General features: G+C 41.1%; 2 protein-coding genes and 1 long non-coding RNA gene across 3 annotated transcripts in view; 2 read left to right on the forward strand and 1 right to left on the reverse strand.

Annotated features, from left to right (window-relative positions):
* Nucleotides 1–308: 308 nt before the first annotated feature.
* Nucleotides 309–7,101, reverse strand: LOC125706723 (uncharacterized). The gene is made up of 4 exons (XR_007382061.1): nt 6,978–7,101; nt 6,577–6,658; nt 1,628–1,775; nt 309–427 (listed from the first exon to the last, which is right to left on the reverse strand). It is a non-coding gene; the product is annotated as an uncharacterized LOC125706723 (long non-coding RNA).
* ptprjb.2 (protein tyrosine phosphatase receptor type Jb, tandem duplicate 2) lies at nt 414–4,661 on the forward strand. Its single transcript, XM_048973521.1, has 9 exons — nt 414–689; nt 791–878; nt 1,041–1,131; nt 1,223–1,296; nt 1,664–1,798; nt 2,417–2,533; nt 2,658–2,818; nt 3,799–3,934; nt 4,026–4,661. Exons 1-9 carry the CDS (start codon nt 664–666, stop codon nt 4,179–4,181), a joined length of 984 nt encoding a protein of 327 aa, XP_048829478.1. The 5' UTR covers nt 414–663; the 3' UTR covers nt 4,182–4,661.
* A 111-nt stretch (nt 7,102–7,212) lies between the features above and the next one.
* The window catches only part of osbpl5 (oxysterol binding protein-like 5), a 42,754-nt gene continuing 36,224 nt past the window's right edge, over nt 7,213–13,742 (forward strand). The window contains exon 1 of the mRNA XM_048973463.1: nt 7,213–7,679. The gene's annotated coding sequence lies outside the window, so the exon portion shown is untranslated. The remainder of the gene's footprint in view (nt 7,680–13,742) is intronic.

Raw genomic sequence — 13,742 nt, forward strand, 5'->3', positions numbered from 1 at the left:
TCTTTACCAGTAAAGGTTTAGTAGCGATTACAAGCAATGCTGTTCTTTTCCGTCACTCCACCTGAGTTCACCACCTCTGTAACGGAACCGTCTTTGCTTTTAGTGTACAGATAGGCTTCAGCTCCATGTTAATTAACTACGGCAGCATCATTTTCACTGCTGTTGTGTTATCAGTGTTTATATTGAGGAAAATAGGGGCTGCTTGTGCTGAATCTCGTTATACGTTTTTTATTCACACATATGCCCATAAATACGTTTCTATCGCAGGTTTATTTTAGCCGCAGTTGTGAATGAAACGCTCGCGCTTACCTTGTACTGGTTCCGCTCTGTGGACTGGATGCACAGACTGGGTCCTTTCTGTTGAGATGTTGAATCATTGATCGCTATTTTCCCAGTCTTCCTCCATCGCGCCCTCAAATCAAACCTGCTACACGTAATGCAGCGTAAGCACACTGTGCGACAGTAATAATCCACCGAGTGAAACACGGTTATTACTAAGCAGTACATGGTCGTACAGTGTCGAAGCAAAGAATTTGCATCGAGTATTTTTTGTAATCGAGTTATTCGAGTTACTCGATTAATCGTTACAGCCCTAATTGTGTTATATGTAAAACATGAATAGTAAATTGTATATTTGTTACATTTGCACATTTTTAACTTCTTATGCTTTTGTTTTGCAGAGCCAAAATGTAAGTTAACATCTCCTTTTGCAATAATCTATTTTTAATTTTGTGTCTTATGCCGTAACATTTGCCTTCGTGCTGTGTACATGGTTCCCTTTACTTTACAGCTCCATGCCCATAAGGATGGAGGATTTTGAGACCTATTACAGAAAACAGCGTGCCAATTCCAACTGCGGCTTCGCAGAAGAATTTGAGGTGAAATTCAGCCTGACGGACATGTTCCTACTATCTCTGCTAGAACCTGAAAACATCCATTCTCTGGCATCGTTGTCTTTAATCTTCCGTCGGTGTGTTATGTCGCAGAGAACGGGGTCGTTTCTCATGCTGTGGCCTTAGGTCATTTATACCTTTTAACAGGATCTGAAATCTGTGGGTGTGGCCCAGTCTAAGAACAGTGCCTTGATATTGGAAAACAAAGGGAAGAACCGCTACAACAACGTGCTTCCGTGTAAGTCTCACGGGGGGGCAGCAGTGTTCTTCAGCGCAGAGAAGCTTTTTGCCCATGAATGGACCCAACTCGTGTTACTTTTCCCTCACAGATGATTTTTCACGGGTCAAACTCTCGGTCTTCAGAGGTGCCCATGATGATTACATCAATGCTAACTACATGCCGGTACGCATTTCCAGACCATCAATAAGCTGCTGATTGTATTCATCTGACTTTAAGAGTTAACAATTCAGTTTGGTTCAGTGTATATTTTTTTAAATAAGAGGTAACACTTTACTTAAAGCAGCCATCGTAATGCATTATACATACCTTCATAATGTATTATAATGCATTTATAAAGTATTACAAACATGGCTATAACTATTTATAAAAAGGCATACATTATAGCCATGTTTATTATGCACTATGAATGGTCTATGAAGCTCTCATTCATAATGCACTACAAATACCTTCATAATGCATTATGAAGGCGTGCATAGCATGTCATAGTCCTCACCTGGCGACCAGTGATTTTGCCTGTCCATGTGTGCAGGGCTACTTTTCCAGGAAGGAGTTTGTTGCAGCCCAGGGCCCATTAGCTTGCACTGTCAATGAGTTCTGGAGGATGATCTGGGAGCAGAATGTCCACACGCTGGTGATGCTGACTAGATGTAACGAACAAGGACGGGTCAGTGCAAGACATTATTTTGACTTTTATATACTTATGGGCATTTGTCATGTAATCTCAGGCACAGCACTATTTAGGTAAGTGCTGCGTAAGTGCTGCGTAAGTGCTGCGTAAGTGCTGCGTAAGTGCTGAAATGAATGCAGCATTTTTTCCTGAAATCAAGTTTCTGGAAGTTCATGATTATTTTCTCTTTTAACTGATATATTTCCTTTATCAGTGTATCAGTTTCTTTCTGTCTGAATGTCCCTGGTTCAAAGTAAGTCTGAAAATGTTCTCGTGTGACCAACACACTCAGCTGCACATACAAGCCAATTGTTGAAACAGCATTGAACCAATCGGTCTGTTGATAACACCTTGCACTAAACGAAGTATGCGTGTTCAAGCCCACACACATACGCTCATGCAAGGTGTGCATATTACTGTCAACCAATGTCAATAGATGGCATATGTTTATAGTGAAGTTCATGGATTATACATGGAAATTTTGATCTTTCAACCAACCAGTTGAGTACTGTGTGATTCTGACTCTTTATACTTGAGCAGTTTTTCCAGTATAAACACTGTCCAAATTCCTTTTAATGCCAACATAGCAATTTAAAATGCCAACAATCTTACCAGGTTAAATGTGAAGAATACTGGCCCCAGAAGTCCAAGCATTTTGACAATTTATCCATAACAACCACCTCAAGCATTGTACTGGAGGACTGGACCATAAGAGACTTTGATGTGAAAAACGTGAGTACCGGTCTTGCTAGACAAAACACATTTTACAGGGTGGCCCTAAATTCCACAAGAGAGTGTCTTCTAACCCCCCCAGCCATGGCTTCAACCTGAAATCTCGCTTCCCTGACTCCCTCAGGTCAGGACGGCGGAGATCCGCTCCGTGCGGCAGTTTCATTTCACAGCCTGGCCAGACCATGGCGTGCCTCAGACCACTGAGCTTCTCATCAACTTCCGCCATCTGGTGCGGGAGCACATGGACCAGTACTCCCGCAACTGCCCCACTGTGGTGCACTGCAGGTGGGTCTGCACCATAGTGCATGAAAGCATCAGTGCACAGTGCATTGCAGCTGAGTCTCAGTACTCACTCATAGTACATCACAGCTAAGTCTCAATACTCACCTACAGTGCCTCACAGCTGATGCTCCTTATTCTTCCACAGTGCATCACAGCTAAGTCTCAGTACTCACACTGCATCACAGCTGAGTCTCAGTGCTCATCCACAGTGCATCACAACTGAGTCTCAGTACTCATACTGCATCAGAACTGAGTATCGGTACACATACACAGTGCATCACAGCTGAGTCTCGGTACTCACCCACAGTGCATCACAACTGACTCTTAGTCATAGGAGAAAGTCTGACAGAGATTCTATTTTGAAGAAATTCCAATTCCAAACTGAAGAAATGCTGCTTAGGGAAAGGTACCGGCAGAAGACACTTGATCTTGTTACAATAACTCAGAAAGTATTTAGGTGCTTTCACACTGAAGTTCCGGAACCTAAATTACAGATTAGATGGGGGTGTTGACTAGGCTGTCAACTATTCGGCTATTTACATCCGACCTCCTCACTCCCTGCCTCCCGGCCACACACAAAACAAAACATAAACACTGTGTGCTTGCATGGTTACACTTAACTTTAGTGGCTGAAGGTGCCAAAGAGGGATGCAAATATAAAAGGTAGGGTACATTAAACAGAAAATGCACCCTTGTTCTCGCTATAGTTAGCTAGCACACAGAAATCTTGCTAATTAGAAATTTATCTCTCCCACATGCAAATAGCATCATTGACTACTGACAACTGGGCGCAAATAGCACCTGCATATATTAAAATATTTTTTATTAAACTAACTACATAAATGTTTTCAGTCAGAAGAGGTATTGCATCCCAACCACTAATCCTTGCATAACATAACATTAAGTGTAGTACAGTGTGGCCATTAACATGTACTGCATTGTCTATGTGTGTATGAGTGCCCTTGCTGTGGGTGTTGTTGCAGTGCGGGGGTAGGGCGAACGGGGACCTTCATTGCCATCGATCGTCTCATCTACCAGATAGAGCGAGAGAGTATAGTGGATGTGTATGGCACCATCCACGACATGCGAATGCACCGACCGCTCATGGTACAGACTGAGGTGAGGATGGGCTGTCTCCACTGCCTTCAGCAGTACACATGTAAACAGGAATCCTGAGCTCAAAGTAACCTGTTTTTTTAACTCTTTCCAGGAACAGTATGTTTTCCTAAACCAATGCGCCATGGACATTATCAAATCCAGGACTGGTACCAACGTGGACTTAATCTACCAGAATACAGCAGCACTTGCTATTTACGAGAACGTCAATTCCATGAACGTGGGCAAGAAAAATGCCCCCAAAAACTAGTGATGTACAAGTGCCGACTGAGTTTTCATTGCACCTTTTTGTAAAGCAGAGATGCTGATTTTAATTTATTCCTAGAAGCAGACATCACAGGAAATCTTTTATTATTTATTTTATTTAGTTGTTAATCAAAATATGATCATTTAAGTCGTAGGAAAATCCGTATACAGGATGTTTGCAATAATTTAAAAATGGGGACATTTATTATAAAATTATGCCTTTAGAATAAAAATGAATCTTTTCAGATTGTTACTGTAAATGCTAAATGTATTTTTTTAACAATAAGTGCAATATCTTTATGTGATTTCTAACTGTAAATATTTATTGTACAGATACTGTAGATGGCACTTCTGCAAAGTCTTAAGGTTCTATTCTGAGAATAGTACAAAAAACCTTTTATAGGAGTGATTCCAGAGTGCTTGCAGCTCTCAGTGAAACCTTTACGATTTGCTAAAGATTTTATTAAAAATTGTTTCCACGCCCGATTGTTTTTTGCAAGTGGATGTCTATTCCGCTCCATTTAAAGTATGATTTTAAATTTCAATAATGTACCAATGTAATGATGAACAATTCGCTGGGAGGGTTTTTGAGCGCCTCAATAAACTTGTACTACGTAAAATAAGGATGAGCCATAAATATAAAGTTTGACAGCTATGCAGTGCTCCTGTCGCTCAACAATTACAGTGTTGTGCTGCCAATGCAGTGGTTGTGTATTCCAATATATGAGTGTGCTCATAAATTTTAACCCTTCTGTACGTTGCCTGCAGGGCTTATGTATATCCTAATTAGCGCGTGCACACAATATTAAAACAATTTTAAATTTTATTTATTTTGTAACGTAACATCTTTAGAACAGAACCCCACGGCTGTCTACATGTAGGCTGCAGAACATCTTTAAAAAAACTAAGTAAACTTTTTAAATATTCACAAGGGAGAATGAGTAAGTAAAATGCGTACTACGCAAAGCAAACGAGCCGTCAAAGTAGGCTAGGGCGGTATCTATGGTAATTTTGCGGCAGCATAACCAAAATGCCGTATCACCATAACATTGCTCAAGTTGACGTCAAACCGAAATGCGCACAGATCAACGCACAACAGAAAACGCAAAGAAGCACTGAACCACCCTGTTTATTATTCTGTGTTATCTGACGGGAAAACAGTGGGAGGAAATGCGAATGAGATTTCTGAAAAGCTGCCTGTCCACACCTGAATTTAAAAATTACAAGCGGAATTAACTACCGGCATTTTCCTGCACATTCAGTGTGCATGTGACAATCGGGTTTCATGGTCATGCTTTCCAGTTCGTTGCCGAAATTTGCATCTCAAGTGCAGTTAATTCAAATGTTAGTCAAAGAAAAATCCGAAAGCCTTTAAAATATGAACTCAGCCAAGATACATAAACTCAGTTGAGAGTTCTTTTGAGCTGTTAAGGTGGGATAACCTGGCCTCCATGAGTAGTGTTGAATGTTTCCAAATCAGAATACATTCCATATCTTGAAGATAGATGTTCACCTTACTTGATTAGATGACACTTGCTAAAGGTCGTGTGGCAATGGATTTTAAGAATGTGTACTATAGTGGGGTGACATGGTAGCACAGTGGCAAGAACTGTTGCCTACGTTTGAGTCCCCACCATGGCTTTATCTTTGTTGAGTTTGCATGTTTTCCCCATGTTGTCGTGGGGTTTCCTCCGGGTACTCCGGTTTCCCCCCACAGTTCAAAAACACGCTGAGGCTAATTGGAGTTGCCAAACTGCCCATAAGTGTGCCTGTGTGAGCGAATGGTGTGTGAATGTACCCTGTGATGGGTTGGTGCCCCATCCTGGGTGGTTCCCTGCCTCGTGCTCATAGGCTCCAGACCCAACGTAACCATGAAAAGACAAGCGGTTTCAGAAGATAGATGAATGAGTATCCTAGCTGAAGATTTTGGTAGATTGGCGTGAAACTCAAAGCTGTCTGTGTCATTTCATGCAGATTATGTGATTTTGAATTTCTTTATTCAGCAGATACTATTATTCAAACCAACGTACAATTGTGAAAGCAGGGTTAGTCTGAGGGCCCAGAGAGCCAGATTGGAAAACACTGCCTTAGAGCATGTGGGGTTAAGGGCCCTGCTGAAGGGCCCACGGTGACATCATTCAACCACAGGATATAAACCGGTGACCTTCCAATCATGGGCACAAATTTATACTTAAAGTGTGTAAATACCATGCCGTTAATTACTCAAGTTTGTCATGCCAGAATAGGCTATACTCAAACAGAACCAAAGTTAGAGGTTTACTTCCTGTATTATTCTCATATTCGCATTTTAACAAATATTTATTGAAAATATGCGTGACAAATTGGAGATGAACCGCAATCATTACTTTAATTCACAAGACAAGCATAGGACTATTTACCTTAGTGTCCGACTATAATCTGCCAGCAGGTGTCGTCCGAGTCGCAGGTGGGTTAAAGAACAAGACTATTACTCTATTCTCGCTATCAAACAAAACAAACAAAAAAGTTTACATTCTGGACGGTTTAGATTACTACGGGCAATTTACATTTATTTATAATTTTACTTATTTGACATTTAAGCATATAAGAATACAAAAGAATACATTTCTAAATAGGAAAATTGTTCATGAACGGTCAACTTTCAGACCTACATTATGTATTTTATAAAATTGGATTTGCTATAAACTAAGTTGATCTGATTTATAATTATGTGTGTTCATTTCGGTGCGCAAACCATGCATATAAATAGGAACAAAAACAAACGACACTGATAAAAGGCCTATAATAGTGCTGGACATACCAGAAACATGTTACGTGCAGACGTATCTTGGACTCTTTCACTCACAAGCGGCAAATGTCGGCCAGTGAAGAACAAATCGCCTCTCCGGTGAATTTCCCCGGATCCGCTCCGCGCTCCGCTCCACGTTTGCCGTCGCTCCCGCGCGCCCTTCCCCGCCTCGCGCTCGCACGCTCTCCGGTATTTCCTGCCTCGCCGAGTTGACCAGCTGTTATTCGCCAGTCAGATCGCTGCCGCTGGTCCGCTATTCGATTCACACCATCGCCGCCTTCTAGCAGAGTACGACCTGGTCTCTTGCCACTTATCGTGTTTTTTTTCCATTTTCTGTGGTTTGTTGCCCACCCCCCCCCACTTCCCTCAGCATCCCCCTATCACATACATCCACCATTTATCGGAAAGGCAGATACACGACACAAGTTACGGTTAGGCGGAGGTCGCTCGGGGGACGGGGAGACGGTCCCCTCCAGGCGCTGTGCTCCAAAAACAAGCGGACGGCCGGTGCTTTACCATCCTTTATCAGAAAAATAATAACCATGTCATTTCATAACCATATTAACGGCTGAAAGCGAGCGAGGTACAGGGGATTTCATGGCAACTGGAGGAAATCGGACGAATGCCTTCGGATGCTGCGAGCTTACCGCAAAGGACGGGGAAGTAAAAAATAAAATAAAATAAATCGGGTTGCCTTGAACAGTGACACTACAGGTAAGTTACGCTTGTTGCCCTTTATTCTTCTGAAATCAGTAGTCATTGAGTAATATGTACATCAATGGCAAAGAGACACTTTATTATAATTTTAATGTGCCGATTTGTGTCGCTATTTTCTTGCCTACGGTCTGTCTGTAAAATTGTCCCATGCCTTTCAGATAGCTGTATATATAATATAGTTCAGTATATCACCGCTGACATTGAACATCACGCTGGAATATCATCTAGAGCTTTCAAAAATGCATTATCGCTGAACAGCGTAGCCAGCAGCCCTAACTGCGCTCCATCGCTCTGAACTTAAAATCTCTGCCTTTGGTGTGAAGGGGAGTGTCGCGTTCGTTCGCTGAATTTGTGAAACATTTGAGAAACTTGAGAAATTTCTGGAATGTGAAGCTGTATAGTCAGGACACAGGACACTGGTCATCCTCTGACGGGCACGCCTTCAGGTGCCGCTGGCACTGCATGAGCAATAGCCTTCCTCGACAACATGCTTTTCCACATGTCTTTCCGGGTAGAAATCTCTTAACCAGAATGTTGATAGTTAAGTCCTGGGCTTCTTCTAGTGGTGCTTTGTGACAGAAATACTTCCATGGTGACCCCATCACCTGTCTTTATGTCTGAAGTCCAAGGTGCTGGAAGCTTCGATTGACAGCCAGGTAGCCTCTCCTCTTATTTGGGAAAACATATTTCTAATTGTCTGTTGACTGATTTTCTTTGTAATTGCAAGGTGGAATTTGTGTTCCATCACCTTTTCTGACATATTATGGGATTTATTTAGGGACAGAGTATACATGGGATGGTCATCGGATCTTTGTCATAGAGGACATCTGAAGGCCGGATGACATTTAAAATCTGTCTGTAGGTTGACAGTGTCTGGCCTGTCAGTTATACAAAAGAAACCTTCACTAAGCCATTCAGTTGACCTCCATGTTGTCTTTCTACCAGTGGATATAGTGAATAGTTCATTTGCATCCTAGGTTAATAATATTTTTATTATAAACACGTACTTTAGTCTCAACAAGGGCATAGTGTCCCACTGTGAAGTTCTCTTGGTCAATTTTAAAATAGTCTTGTGATTTCAGTGCATCATTCTAAAAGTGACAATGACATGAATTTCTGACATTGCTAACGGAAGTAGTGACTCCTGGCTATACGGCTGACAGGAGTTACAGGTGACCTTCAGCTGCCGAGAGCAATAACTACTAATTCATCATTCAGTGTCAGCAGAAGTCGTGTGTTAAAAAAAGAGGTGTGAGATAGTGATGTGAGCAGAGACTCAATGTACTCCATGTACAGTTAGGTCACCAAAAAGGTTGTTATTATTAGGAGGCATTTCTCAGAATGTCAGTGTTGATTATTTGTAGCACATCTCATTGATGCTGTTTTAGTAGTTTTGTTTTTTGGCTATATGCTGGCTTGAAATGAGATTTAGCATTTCCACACCTTATATAGTTGGTATTAGTCACTCCACATCCTTGGTTTTAAGTTATTCCAGTGTCTAACATTCTACTGCACCATCCTCTGGTGCTTTTTTTTTAAGATTTTCTGTGTTTGTCATTTTTTACTGGCAATTACATAGCTAAAACCTTCAAAGGGTCAGACAAATACTTTCAGAAATTACCAATTGGTAAAAAACAAAAGGTTGGGATGCTAGCTTTATTTTTATTTTCTGAACAAATCCAGATTCACCTACACAGCAACCTGAATCACAGCAGAGGGGTGTGTTTGTGTCTAGTGATTGATTTTTAATCTGAAACTTCTAAGACACTTCTTTACTCCTAGAAAAATTGCTATTTGGCTTAACCAGTTGATAACCAGTCTGTCTCTAAAATAGGACATGATTTGGTACATGATTTGGTATGAAGATACTTAACCAGTAATTTTTCCTGTTGGTTTATCACATTGGGTTGTAAGTTGTGTTATGGGTCTGTACAGGTAAATGGAAAATAACACTGTACTATCCAAATGAAAAACCTGAGGTTGCAAAATAATTTCCTGTTCCATCCATCCATCCATCCATCCATCCATCCATCCATCCATCCATCCATCCATCAATCAATCCCTCAGTTTTCTATAATTTGCCCAGCTAGCAAGCAACCCAGATTGTAGGTTGTACTTAGGTGAGCTTGTTCACAATGAGACCTTCCAGTGTCTATAGTAAACTGCTGAAGTGTAATTTATTTGAGATTAATTTAGCAGAGCATACACAACCATATCTATGTCCGAGTCTCTGCAACATTGAGATGTGTCATAAGGAAATCTGTAGTGAAAGTAACCGTGTATACACAGGCAGCTCCCAGGTTATGAACATCCAACTTATCGACAACTCGTACGTATGTACGAGTATGAGGGACTGTTATATTAAAAATTAGGGTTAAATACAATGGTTAGTAATAATGAACTACTGCATGCACTACTTTTTGACATTTGTGAAAATATTGTGTGGCTTCAGCGGTTCGTCGCCTTGAAGTGCCTTGCAGTACTGTATGTAGTTACGTTTATTATTACTGCATAATAATAACTATTATTATTATCAACTGTATTATCATTTTTACAACTTACCTACACATTCAACTTAAAGACAGGCTTAGGAAATGTATCTTGTTCCAAACCTGGGGACAGCCTATATTGTATTCCATTAGAAGTGATATAGCCATTCAGACTTGAGGTGAATCATTAACTTGAGTCTTCTTCTTGAATGGTTAAACTTGAGGTTTTGACAGCTTCTGATTGGGTTAAGGACAGTGACGCAATGATAGTCTGATAAGTGACTGTCACAGAACCATAGTGAGCTCCCTGGCTTCTTTTTAAAAAATAATGGCAAGTTAAAACAAGAACTATATGTTCTGCTGACTTGAATCACTTGCAATTAAAGCAAAGCCAAGGATTAAAACACCCAGTGGCACACATTTTATTCTGAATCATCCACCCTGAAAAATAGGAACTCTAAAGTATAACCTAATCAAGAAGGAAAAGTTTTCTGGTGGCATTTAGGATATTGCACTGCAAGAGCCACCAGAACGCTGAACAAATTGTCTTTTGTTCTTCTACATAATAAGATCGTCTTCTTTCTCCCTCCCTAACGCATCATTTTTCAAGCTGCCCTAGTCACCCCACACCCTCATTGTTGCTGGCAGATTAATATCCCAAGCCTACTATACTGGATTCTGCAATTTTCCCAGTAAACTGTGGTATTATCTTGTGCCTTGTCTTACGCTGGTATGCAGCCAGTGTAAAAGCTATAGCATTCATCCACTGCCTCACATTTAATTTTTGGGATGTTAGTCTGCAGTCGGTGTGGACGTCTCTTCACCTGAGTATAAGGAGCAGCCATCTAGGGAGATTAAGAATTCAGTTACGTGGCTACCTGAATGGCACCTCATATCTCCTGACATGTCCTCACATTTGTCAGTTTTGCTGTCGTGAAGTTAGTGAGACCATTTGCAACCATGGTCAGAAGCGATGGTTTGACTCAGACAATACTCTCAGTGTTCAGCATGCAAAATGATTGCATGTGCAGAATTCAGACTGGTGGTCTATGAAGTCAGTGACTTGTTTCTTCGATGGTCACACTGTAACTACCAGTTCATATCTTTTGCCCAAAACTAGTTTGGAGTAACTGGCATCCCACCCATGATGTATCCCAGTTTTACCCCAGATGTTGCCAGGATATGCTTCAGCCTACTTCTGACCCGGATATTCGCTTAGAAGATGGATAGATCGTTTGGAGTAGGTTGAGGTTCTAACTGCTTATCTTCATTTAAGATTTGAAAGGAGCTGAAATTGTTTGTAAATATTGTTTTCTCTTCTAATATAACCTACTTGAATAAGAATTTAGATGAAAGCCAAGTTTTACAAGAACACAGTGAAACCAAATCACCTCATATTATTTTTCTTGACACAATAGCGTTTTGTGCCCAGTAGCTTAAGCTGAAATATCTAACTTAAAACCTTAAGTGTAACATAAGTTTGTGAAAATTTGATAAGGGCCAGTGTCTCAGTTCCCAAAAACGAGTAAAAAGAGTGAAAGTGAACAACCAGAGCTCTGCTTTCAGATCTCTACAATAAATAATTTTTGTTTCTTGGGGTCTTCCTAAAGACTGTTACGAAGCCAATTTTCAGATTTTATGGGTTCAAGGAAATGAAGCCATTCTTCAGCAAGCGGTTGGCTTCTCCTTCCTCTCCTCATCAGCTCTGGTAATTTTAAACAGTTCCTTTGAGTAAAGGAGCCCAAACTTAATGCACATTTAAACACTAGAATACATTTATCTGGGGCAGGAACTCAATTCAATTGAGGAACTCAATTCACTCTGCTCACTGTCAGCTGTACCAAAAAGGTTTGTGAAGATTAACAGTGTAAAACCCCGCTTTCTAAAAACAGATTTTGTAGTGACAATTAGGTAACCGTGTCAGGACAATGTGAGAGCAAACAGAAGTGATCTAACTAGGGAGTTTAATTTTATACCAGAATGTCATTTCATACTGCATAGATGGAACTGACTGAATTTTAGAAGTATTTGAGTTTATGCAAGCAAATAATCTTCTGTCACAGTTTTAGCTCCACAGTGGGCTGGCTGGCTGCCTGTCACACAGATGTGGATTTTCTCAGGAAAGCATTTTTAAAGTCACCTATGAATCTTTCATGGAATGATGGCACATCACATAGCATGTGCAGTTCTTGTTTTTGACACAAAATCAGTTTTAGCTGTTGCGAATTAAAGTTAGAAATAGTCATTTTAATTATATAGGTATGTTGATTGTCAAGGTGACATCTCCTTTGGTGTGTGTGTGTCGGGGGGGGGGGGGGGGGGGGGGGGAGTCTGTGACATTTGTTATGGCTGAAAATTGTGCTAGAAGAGAGACAGTGTTATTCCAACCAACCAACCAACCAACATAAACAGAAAGACTTATGCCTCAAGAATTATAAAATGTGAGTAAAACCATAGAGTCAATGTTTAAGTCATTTTTCCACTGGAAATATTACAAAGAGCCCCAACCATCGCTCTTTTCATATGCAGACATGAATTCCTGAAGAGGAGCAGTCTCATCACTCATGGCAAATGTGTTTACACCCTGCAGTTTTTGTCTACAGCATTTTACAGCTTTATAGCTGCCAATAAAAGCAAAAAAACTGTAATATTTGGCATTGTGTATGAAGCATATTGGTAAGTGGTTAGGATGTGGGAGTGATTCTGAGCTAGGAGTGGAAAGTCCAAAGATTTGCATTGGGATGTGATCTATGTGGGTTGTATGAGGCTGCAAAGAGCCACAGTCATAGGGCTTCTAGAGAGTTCTCAGAGCTTTCCTCCATATTGGAGAGAGACATGCCCATTTTCTTACTAATGAGTAAGTGAGTGATTGTCTCAGCAGGATGTTACCATATACAGCACCAGTCCCGTCTGAAGGATTGGCTGAAGTGTGCTTTATTTGTATACCTAGTGCCAAGGCCAAATTAGTTTTAGGCTTCAGTAAACAAAAATTGGCAAAAGTAAAACAGAATGGCTCATGCTCATCCTGGTGCCCATGACTAAGGCTCAGAACCCCCCAGCCCAACCTCCCACACACTTTGCTCCACGTCACCCTCTTAAATTTGCTTGCTCTTCGGGTGAATGGAGGCTGTCTTTTCTTTCTTAGGCTGCATCTGTTAGAGTCGCAGGCTACATTTCTCAGGCAAATTGCAGAGTGACTGGGATGAAATACCGAATTATTTATTTATTCTGTTTTTGGTGCCTCCGCTTCAATTTGTGAGCTGTTAAGCCTCAATTAAGGCCTGGCTTGCTCATAGCTTTTGCAGTTTTGGATGGAAAAACGTGCTGCCAGAAGAAACGCTGGGTGTGTTCCTAAAGCACATGGAGGTCCCCGGCTGCTCTGCTAGAAGCCTTGGTGGATCTGCTCTGTCACTGGAGTGAGGATGGGCACAGACCAGCAAGTCGATGTACCAGTTACTACAGGAACCCTACAAGGACTTTCAGACGTCCACGTACACTGAAAACACACCTTTCCACCTCGCGGCCCCAGCATGCCTAGACTATATTGTGCACCTCCAGAACCTTTGACTAT

The sequence above is a fragment of the Brienomyrus brachyistius genome, chromosome 13, assembly GCF_023856365.1.
Source record: "Brienomyrus brachyistius isolate T26 chromosome 13, BBRACH_0.4, whole genome shotgun sequence".
NCBI classification, from domain to species: Eukaryota; Metazoa; Chordata; class Actinopteri; order Osteoglossiformes; family Mormyridae; genus Brienomyrus; species Brienomyrus brachyistius.